Consider the following 10,589-nt stretch of genomic DNA (forward strand, 5'->3'; position numbering starts at 1 on the left):
AATACCATTCCTTGAAATGGGACCCCACAGCCCAGCTGCCCTAGGCCCCCAGAACCAGTACTGTGCCCTAAAACATTTTGGGAGCTTAAGCAAATCCTTCTCAGAGCTCCACCTTGTGGACACTCTGGTTTACAGTTTAAACATTCAGGGACACGTGATAGTTTAAGCCAATAGACTGTTTTTAGAAATCTTTCTGCAAAGTCAGTCACTTTATATTAGACAGCATGAGAGAGAGACAGCCATGCAAAATTTAACCCCTGTATGTTGTTCAATGTCTCTGTTTCCTCTCCATTCTTGAGCATTCAACCTTGATAATGTTCTTTTAAGGTAGTTTTTTGTGTGTAACAGATTGTGACCAAGTTGCCTCTGGGGCATCCCCTCATTCCTCAGTGGGGCACACTCACCTAGCTACAGTTCTCCTCTGGTAAATCGCTGTTTCTTGAAAGGTGTGATGTCTTGGTACTTAAGCCCTCTGCCCAAGGCACACTTCAGTCCTATACAGAACAGAAAACCACAGCTCAAAACAGGGTTGTCTGTTGAACATTTGTGACTCTGCCCTTCTATCAAGGGTTTATCTTCAGATAATCTGTGCTTCAGCTGATCCTCCCTCTTCCTCCTCCCCCCTCCGTCTGGTTTTCCCTTCTAGCAGGGGCTTGTCCAGATGGCAAGCTAGCTCAGTCTCTGTGCTACAACCAAGCTTCCTTTAAATCAGAAATAGAGCTCTGCTGTCCTTCCAGGGCAGCCCTGAACTGCACTAGGTCTTCTCCTAACTCCCTTCTCCCCTGCAGCTGTAGCAGGACCAAGCCAATTAGGTCCTTAGGCTCTCATTACCCCTCTTTGCTAGTTGGAGGCCTTATTTGCCCCATCACATAGCTACTGTATTGAGTTATTTTCAGTTTTCCCAGAAGTAATGCATCAGGAAGATGTTCTCTGTAACGGTGCAAATAATTATTTTGTCATATCAAATACAAGTTTTAATAAAATAATCTGTCATTTTATAAGCCAAAAGGGATATGTCATTCTAAATCAACTGTGTGCTTAAATCTTAAGGTGCTCTGACCTGTGAGTGCCAGTACAAAACCCAAGAACACTCTTGTTTTTTTAAAGCAAATTTTTTATAGATATTTCTCTGCAGCTGCTGCTACTCCACTAAAACCTGTGAGAGGCAATGGAAAGGGGTACCTTTTTTTGAAATGCTCATGATGTAATAGGGACTCATCATGTACATATGGAAGCCACAGAGGTGTGTTTTGGTTTCATTATAGGAGCAGCCCCAGGGGCTACGTAGAGTAGCTTGCATATCTCCCATTGACTTCCTAACTCCTACTTATCATGGTATCTTCAGTTCGCTGCGCCAATGGGAAATGCGCTCCCATCAACACAGTGTTACTTCACCAAGTGGAGGTGGATTAATAGCATCAATTTCTGGGTCAATTGAGCGGGTCTCCACTTCCGCTCAATCGATCTGGATAAATCGATCTGACAACGATGAATTTGCTGCCGTCAGTATAGAGATAGCCTTAGAAAGCTTTCGACGTTAGTAAAGAGCATGCTACAGAATGACGTTAGTTAGATTTCTTTTAACTAAAATCTGAATTTAAAACAACTGCAGAATTTGAAAATAACTTGTATCTTAAACAATATAATTTGTTTCCATATTACATAGGAACACCATAAAAGATCAATCCCAAAAGATACTTGGAATCTTCTGTTAGACTTCGGAAATATGATTGCAGATGATATGTCCAACTATGATGAAGAAGGTAATTAATATGAATTTTAATACTTTTAAAAATTGGATATAGCAAAATAGAACTAATCATAGACCCATAGAAGATTAGGGTTGGAAGGGACCTCAGGAGGTCATCTAGTCCAACCCTCTGCTCAAAGCAGGACCAACCCCAACTAAATCATCCCAACCAGGACTTTGTCAATCTGCACCTTAAAAACCTCTAAGGATAGAGATTCCACCACCTCCCTAGGTAACCCATTCCAGTGCTTCACCTCCTAGTGAAAAAGTTTTTCCTGATATCCAACCTACACCTCTCCCACTACAACTTGAAACCATTGCTTTGAATAACACCAAAACATAACTTATACCTAATGTTTTAAAATGTCTACTATCAGGAGCAGAGCTACTAATATATTAGATCATATTTATTGCTGAGATCATTGCCTGTAAGTAGGCTGAATAGGATCTTGCTTTAATATACAGATGAAAGTAAACAGTCCTTGATTGCATGGGTACAATACCTGCTATCTAACATGTTATGTTACAGAAATCACAATAGTACTGTGTATTCCCATATCTAAATCTTAGCTAGCTTTAAATTAAGGTTGCTAAACTTAGAAAAATATCTATACAAATATAACTTTTTAAGTGTAGGAGTCTGGAAGTGAAAATTAAGTTTATGAAAATATTCATTAATTCATAATCAATGTAAATGTCTAATAATAAAAACGAAACCTTATCTCTGCAGTAAAAATGTTTAAGGACTGTATTTGTGTTCTCACTGACAAATATTACACTGTGGCCTCAAACCTGCAAAACACTTCACATGTTGAGTACCTTTATGCATGTAAATAGTTCCCGTTATATGAATGCCTCTAATAGAAGTACCATAATCTTGGTTTCAACTCAAATTTATTATAAACATCTCATAATATGAATTATGATATAACATGTAAATAGTTTTTGCTATGAAGTATAGCGCAGAGAGAACATGCTTCTACTTTGAGTGATTGCTCATATCCATTCCAATATAGGTGAGTGCACGCCACCGTGCACTGTTCCTGGAACTTTTTTCCCCTTAGCAGACCCCGTAGGGTCAGCCTAGGCGCCCCCTGGAGCCCACAAGAAATAGGGAGGGGATTCTACTCCAGGTATTTCCTCATGCCGCGGTATATGAGGCGCTGCCAACCCTGCGGGCCCTCAATTCCTTCTTTCCGCTCATGACGGTCACTGGAACATCTTGCCTCTTACCTTCTAGCAAGTTTGAACTGTTCTTGTTCTTTGTAGTTGAATATTTAGAGTTGATTAGTTGTTAAGTATAGTTAGTTAGCATTACATTAGATAAGAAGCCCTTATGGGCTTAGGGTTGGGCCATGCCTGGCTCAACCAGTTTTAAGTCCTGCACCACTTGCGGCAAGCCCTTCGTGGTGAGTGACCCTCATGACCACTGTCTCCGCTGTCTGGAGAGCAGCACCCAGAAAGAATGCGACGCTCACTTGAAGGCTATCCTGATGGAGTCGGAGCTCTGCCCAGACTCTGGACCGGCGCGTTCTCCCGCGGCACTGAGCGTCTCCTCGGTGCGGAGCGCTCCACCGGCACCGGAGTCGACCCGTCGCCAGTCACTGGTGCCGAAGAGAGAGAAGCGCCAGGGCACCAAGCGCCAGGACTCCCCCGCACCGCCTACGTGGCCTGGGGGGAGTCAGGAGATACACCAGCCACGGGCTGTTGAGTTTACTCTGGCACCTGCATCTCCACGCAGGGAGTCTCCCTCAACTCCTGGGGGTGAGGGAGCGCCTCTGCAAGGACCGTTGACACCGGAGGCGTTCCACGTGGGACGCGCCCTCATGGCCATGCCCATGCCTCCATCCCCCCTTGGCCGAGGGTGCAGGGACTGGCATCTCGAGGTAAACTCGCTCTGGGTGCCTCTGGTGGGTGGTCGAAACCGCAGTCCAAGTCTCTCCCTCCCACCCCCCCCGACGGTCAGAGAGGGTAGAGCATGCCGGCTCCCCTCGCAGCTCCGACTCCGGGTCATCGAGCTCCGCTGCACCAAGGATGGTCCAGGGTACCGGAGGTCTCGCACTCGAGGCGACGCTGCTACAGTTCTGCCTCGCGTGAGGTACGCAGCTCCCCCACCCTGGCACCGAGTCCTTCGTCACCACAGCACTGGTCTTGATCGCCGGAACAGAGTCCGGCACAGATCCCGGTGCCAGAGGAATTGGCACCGACAATGCACTTGGCACCGCAACTTGTACAGCACTGGTCCTGATCACCGGACCACAGTCCGGCGTGGATCCCGGTGCCAAAGGACTCCGTACCAGTGGCGCAGACCACTGCACTGCGCCATCAGTCACATTCTTCGGAGTCAGACTCGACACCAAGGAGGCACAGCTGGCACCGCTCCCAGTCCCTGAAGGGGAAGCGACACCGCAAAACCTTGGCACCGAGACGGAGGTTGTCCTCCAGCTCGTCGAGCCGTACGCCTCCCCGTCGGCACCATGCGCGACAGCACTGGCACTCCTCGACTTCTACAGCGGCGTCACGGAGCAGTCCTTGACGAAGGCAAGGAGCCACAGACACCGCCGGCACCACTCTAGTGGCTCGGGGTCCCGCAAGGGCATGCACCACCCAGAGGCGCCACCGCCAGCAACAATACCGGCACCGGGATGGCGACAAGGTCCGTGGCAGTGGCCGTACTGTGGGCCATGGGGGGCGCAGATGGGACGGTACTGTCTGTCCCGTCGTCAGTGACCCAACCGGCACCCCCTCCGCCCCCGCCTAGCCAGCCAGCTAAGGGCCATTCCTCGGAGGAGGAATCGCACCCTGAGGAGGGACCCTCCATTGGGCCCCTCCCACAATCCTCCTCCTCCCCCCCCCCCCCCCCCCGACGAGGCGACTGCCAGGGACCACAGGGTGCCCCTATTGGATTTCAAAGCACACCAGGAGCTCCTTAAGAGGGTGGCCAGCAACCTCAATATAGAACTAAAGGGAGCTCTCTGAGGAAGAGGACCCCCTCTTTCAGGTGGCTGGGTCAGCAGGACCGTCCAGAGTGGTCCTGCCGGTGCACAAGAGAGTCCTGAAGCTGGCCAAGGCTCTGTGGCAAACCCCTGCCTTGGTTGCCCCCACCTCCAAGGGCACTGAGGAAAAAGTACTATGTTCCATCAGAGGGGTTTTAGTTCCTTTACACCGACCCAGCCCCCAGGACCCTAGTGGTGGACGTGGCCAACCAACGGGACAGACAAAGTGGCCCAGGCAACACGCCCAAAAATAGACAATAAAAAACTAGACCTATTCGGCCGCAAGGTCTACTCCACCAGGGCTCTGCAGTTGAGGATCACAAACCATCAAGCGCTCCTCAGCTGCTATAACTTGAACCTCTGGATCTCCATGCGCAGGTTTGCAGAGGGGCTGTCCCAGGACCAAGCGGTGGATTTTGCAACAGTCCTGGAGAAGGGCGCCGCAGTGGCAGGGTCGGCTTTGCAGACCTCCAGTGATGCCGCGGACACCGCCAGCAGAGCCATTGCCTCGGCTATTGCCACGTGGCAGTGTTCATGGCTGCAGTCTTCTGGGTTATCCCAGGAGGTGCAGCAGTCTATCCAGGACCTGCCCTTTGGTGGGGCAGGCCTCTTTTCAGATAAGACTGACGATAAACTTCATGCCCTGAAAGACTCTAGGGCCCCGCTCAGGTCGTTGGGCCTGTACACCCCTCAGGCCTCGAGGCGCCAGTCTCGGTCACAGCCTCAGCACCAGACCCAGCCGTCCCCTAGGCCGCCGCCCAGGTCCTCTCAGCCCCGGAGGGGCCGTGATAGAAACAGGGGCTTTGGCCGTCGCGACCGATCGGGGTCATCTGCAGCCTCCCAGCAGGGTCTCACCAAAGGGCCCAACACCAAGTGCCAGTTTTGAGGGTGCGCCCGAGGGTGGCACCAATACCCTTCTGGATCCGTCCCTTCCGTTTGCAGAAAGGTTCAGACCCTACTACGCCAAGTGGCAAAGTATTACATCAGACTGCTGGGTCCTTGGCGTAGTTCTCAGGAGCTCTGCCCTTCAGTTTACGGCCTTCCCCCTCCCGTCCCTCTTCAGGGACCCCTCTCGCGAGCAACTCCTGTTGCAGGAGGTGAATTCCCTCCTCCTCCTCGGGGCTGTGGAAGCAGTCCCTCCACAGGAAATAGGGAGGGGATTCTACTCAAGGTATTTCCTCATCCCCAAGGGAAAGGGGGGCCTGAGGCCCATATTAGATCTTCGCCATCTGAACAGGTTCCTTAGACATCTCAGGTTCCATATGGTTTCCCTAGCTTCCATCATCCCCACACTGGATCCAGGAGACTGGTATGCCGCCCTCGATCTAAAGGATGCGTACTTTCATATTTCCATCCTTCCCAGACACAGACGCTTCCTCGGGTTTATGGTAGCTGGCTGCCATTACCAATTCTCGGCCATGCCCTTTGACCTCTCATCTGCTCCCAGGGTTTTCACAAAGTGTATGGCGGTGGTGGCGGCCCACCTATGCCACAGAAGGGTCCAGATCTTCTCCTATCTGGACGACTGGCTGATCTGAGGCAGGTCCAGGGGCCACGTGAGGAACAGCCTGGCGCTCACCTGTGCGACATGCACCAGACTGGGGCTGCTCATCAATGAGCAGAAGTCCACACTCACCCGGGTGCAGCGCATAGATTTTATCGGGGCCACCCTGGATGCCACTCAGGCCAGAGTCTTCCTCCCACAGCCTCGCTTCGAGGCGATGGCCATCATAGTCGACCAACTCCACAGGTTCCCCACGACGACAGCCAGGCACTGCCTGCAGCTGTTGGGACACATGGCGGCCTGTACGTATGTAGTGAGGCTGGCTCGCCTCAAGCTCAGGCCTCTCCAGGCGTGGCTAGCCTCGGTATATGCACCAGCCAGGCACTCCTTGAACAGGGAGGTCATGGTTCCTACACAGGTCCTGACCTCCCTGAACTGGTGGAGGACTCCCGGGAAAGTGCTGAGGGGGGCTCAATTCCAAGACTTGGCCCCATCGGTCACCCTCATTATGGACGATTCAGATGTGAGGTGGGGGGCCCACATCAGCAGCGACTTGAGCACCTAGGGGCTTTGGTCGGAGGAGGAGAGGAGCCTCCATATCAATGTCCAGGAGCTCAGAGCAGTCTGCCTAGCCTGTAGGGTGTTCCTCAGATTCCTGAGGGCCAGGATGGTGCAGGTCCTAACAGACAACACAGCGGCCATGTTCTATATGAACAGGCAGGGGGGAGCGTGTTCCTCGGCCCTTTGCCAGGAGGCCATTCGACTTTGGGACTTTGCGGTGAGGCTCGACTTCCACATATCTGCCTCTCACCTCCTTGGGGTCAGGAACGATGAGGCGGATCGCCTCAGCAGGTTGTTTCTACCCAGACACGACTGGTCGCTACACATGGAGGTGATAAGTTTTATCTTCCGCAAGTGGGGTGTTCCCCAACTGGACCTGTTCGCGTCGTCCTGGAACAGAAAGTGCCCGAGGTTCTGCTCACTCCGGGGTCGCGAGCCAGGCTCTATTTCCAATGCGTTCCTCATAGACTGGAGGGGGACCCTGATGTATGTGTTTCTCCCCATTCCGCTACTGCCTAAAGTCCTCTTGAAGATCAAGAGGGACAAAGCGGACATCATATTGATCGCCCCAGCTTGGTGGACCTGTCCATCCCCCCGCCAGTGCTGCTCCTGAGGCGTTACGACCTGCTCTCCCAGGACTAGGGTTGCCTGCTGCACCCGGACCTAGACTCCCTCCACCTGACGGCATGGAGACTCTGTGGCTGACGGAGGGAGAGAGAGCCTGCTCGGCGCAGGTCCAACAGGTTCTGCTGAGCAGCAGAAAACTTCCACTCAGGTAGTGTACCGGGCCAAGTGGAAGCAGTTTACCTGTTGGGCGGACTCCCCGGGCATCCCACCAAGCTGCTCGCCTATACAGGCGATCCTGGAGTACCTGCTCCACCTGAAACTCCAAGGTTTAGCGCTGGCCTCCCTGAAAGTGCACCTGGCGGTCATTTTGGCCTTCCACCAGCCGATGGAAGTGAGGTCATTATTTTCCCACCCCATGTCAGTCAGGTTTCTCAAGGGGGTGGAGAGGCTATACCTGCAGGTCTGTGACCCGGTGCCTCCCTGGGACTTGAACCTAGACCTCGCCATACTGACGGGACCCCCCTTTGAGCCTATGGCTTCATGCCCGTTGCTCGTCCTCTCGTGGAAGGTAGCCTTCCTGGTGGCCATTACATCGGCTAGGAGGGTCTCCGAGATAAGATCTTTAACCTAGGAGCCCCCCTACACCGTCTTTTATAAAAACAAGGTGCAGCTGATACCCCATCCGGCCTTCCTGCCTAAGGTGGTGTCCCAGTTCCACTATAACCAGGATATCTTCCTCCCTATGTTCTTTCCAAAACTGCACGGCTCGGAGGAGGAGCAGAGATGGCACTCACTGGACATGAGATGAGCCCTCACATACTACATCAAGCGAACGCAGCCGTTCTGGAAGTCGACACAGCTGTTTGTGGTGGATCAAATGAAGGGCTCACCTGTCTCCACCCAGCACATCTCCACCTGGATCACCGCCTGCATCAAGTGCTGCTATGAGCAGGCAAAGGTGCCGCTTCCAGGAGCTGTTTTGGCACACTCAACCAGAGCCCAGGCCTCGTCGGCGGCCTTCCTGGAATGAGTGCCCCTGCAGGACATCTGCAGAGCAGCCACCTGGTCATCGGTTCACAGCTTCACGTCCCACTACGCCATCGTGCAGCAGGCGAGAGAGGATGCAGGCTTCGGCAGGGCCATGCTGATGAGAGCAGCTACTGATGACTCCTACCCACCTCCAAAGTATGGCTATTTAATCACCTATATTGGAATGGATATGAGCAATCACTCAAAGTAGAAAATAGGGTTACTTACCAGTAACTGTTGTTCTTCATGATGTGTTGCTCATATCCACTCCTCACCCACCCTCCATCCCCACTGTCGGAGTCGGCAGAAAGAAGGACTGAAGGCCTGCAGGGTCAGCAGCGCCTCATATACTGCGGCATGAGCGTGGTACTCCAGGGGGCGCCTAGGCCGACCCTACGGGGTCTGCTAAGGGGAAAAAAGTTCCGGGAACCAGTGCACGGTGGCATGCACTCACCTATATTGGAATGGATATGAGCAACACATCTCGAAGAACAGTTACTGGTAAGTAACCCTGTTTTTGATTTCATTTATTAGTTAGGAATTTTTTCTTTGTGAAAGATTGCCCATGTCATCACCATGTTATATCCAGTGCAATGACTAAAATATAGGTCATGCTGTAAAGTTGAGATCCCTTGTGTTTAAATACTAAATAGATTTATTTTAAGTTTTATAACTATTTTTACATATTTGACTTCTCTTTAGGAGCATGGCCTGTTCTCATAGATGATTTTGTGGAATATGCACGACCAGTAGTCACAGGAGTAAAGCGTAAAACCTCCTAACCATAGACTCTCTTCCAAATGGACTAAGTTTGCAGTCTGAACTGTATCAGGTAACGAAGACCTTTTCGCCAATAACTGTGCACACTGTCACTGATTTCAATAGTCATGGCAAGATGCCACTGACAAAACTTGAAATTGCTCCTTTCTGCCTAAAGAAAATGATGGCTGACTCGTGGACACTGCAAGAAGAAACTCAAGATAGTCCAGGTTGTTCATAGGATATTGGCTTCAATTATTGTACTGGTTGTATCATATAGGATGTAGATTTTGCATGATTTTATACTTTGGAGAAGTTTAACTAGAGGCCATTTTGAGGTTTTGACAGCACGGCATGCCATTCAGTTCATGGTTCAAGATGAACACCAGCAGTTACATAATTAAAACTGTATTATATTGTACTTATATTAAAAGCAGTATTTGTGGTATATAAATTAAATCCCTAAATAAAACGTATGTAGTATGTTGTATTTTTATACAAGTCAGCTCTCTGTAAGTATCTGCCCTAATTTAAACTTGTAACAAAACGCTTACTGATACTTTTTTCTTGGTGTCAGGATTCTAGATTTATAATTTTAAGCTCTCAAAAATGTACAGATTGACCATGTTTGTTTCTTTCCCCTTGTTAGGTTAATTTCTTCATCACAGTGTTCACCTGAAGTGTGTGTGGTTGTTAGCTATCAATAACATTGCTGCACAATTGTTTTGACTCCAAGGATGATTTGAATGTGATTACTTTTTTTAAAATAGACCCTTAAACAACCAAAGACACATTTTTATAATTCATGTTTGATAGATAAATATAATTCAGTTTTTCTTCAACTTTACGTTTTCCATTTACTTTTTTGTAAATAATGAGTTGGTGGAATTTGAGGATTTTAGTAGCCTGCCATGTACTGTAAAATAGCTAGATTCCATTTAAATGCCATATTTTGTGCATGTAATTCCTGATCTAGTCTCAACCCCAAAAAGGAAGGGGGGAGAGGGAAATAAAGACACATAATCAGAGTAGAGACAGCACATCTTAACTTCTATTTGGAAGGGGCAGGAGATTGATTTTTTTCCTTTATGCTATGAAGACTCTTGTCTCTGGTTCTAAATATTTGTAAAACAAATTCTTCTTCTTTGTGTAGTGTCCCTATGGGTGCTGCACTTCAGCTGCACATGCAGCTCTTGAGCCCTTGATCAGAGATTTTCCGTTGGCATTGTTCGTTTGGCCTGCGCATGCATCCTATACATCTTTATGCTTCACACCGTAGCTATATAGGGTTGTGCAGGTAAACCACCCTCAGTTCCTACTCAGCTGCCTTGGCCTGAGATGAACCCCTAGTGTGTCTGCCAGGAGCATGCTTCAGCTAACTTCTTGTTTATATTTATAGTTTAGTGTTAGTATTAGATAGTTG

At 49.8% G+C, this 10,589-nt stretch overlaps 1 protein-coding gene across 3 annotated transcripts in view; it reads left to right on the forward strand.

Moving 5' to 3' along the window:
• DCUN1D2 (defective in cullin neddylation 1 domain containing 2) overlaps positions 1–10,383 on the forward strand; it is a 53,382-nt gene extending 42,999 nt beyond the window's left edge. For 2 of the 3 annotated variants that reach the window (XM_067563653.1, XM_067563652.1), the window contains exons 6-7: positions 1,667–1,763; positions 9,110–10,383. In XM_067563653.1, the coding sequence (XP_067419754.1) occupies positions 1,667–1,763; positions 9,110–9,189 (177 nt within the window). In that variant the 3' untranslated portion in view covers positions 9,190–10,383. The remainder of the gene's footprint in view (positions 1–1,666; positions 1,764–9,109) is intronic. The other variant, XR_010922719.1, reaches the window with a different exon arrangement.
• The last annotated feature ends 206 nt before the right edge of the window (positions 10,384–10,589 follow it).

The sequence above is a fragment of the Emydura macquarii genome, unplaced genomic scaffold (assembly GCF_026122565.2).
Source record: "Emydura macquarii macquarii isolate MOO-44397 ecotype Brisbane River unplaced genomic scaffold, CSIRO-AGI_Emac_v2 contig_2531, whole genome shotgun sequence".
Taxonomy (NCBI): domain Eukaryota; kingdom Metazoa; phylum Chordata; order Testudines; family Chelidae; genus Emydura; species Emydura macquarii.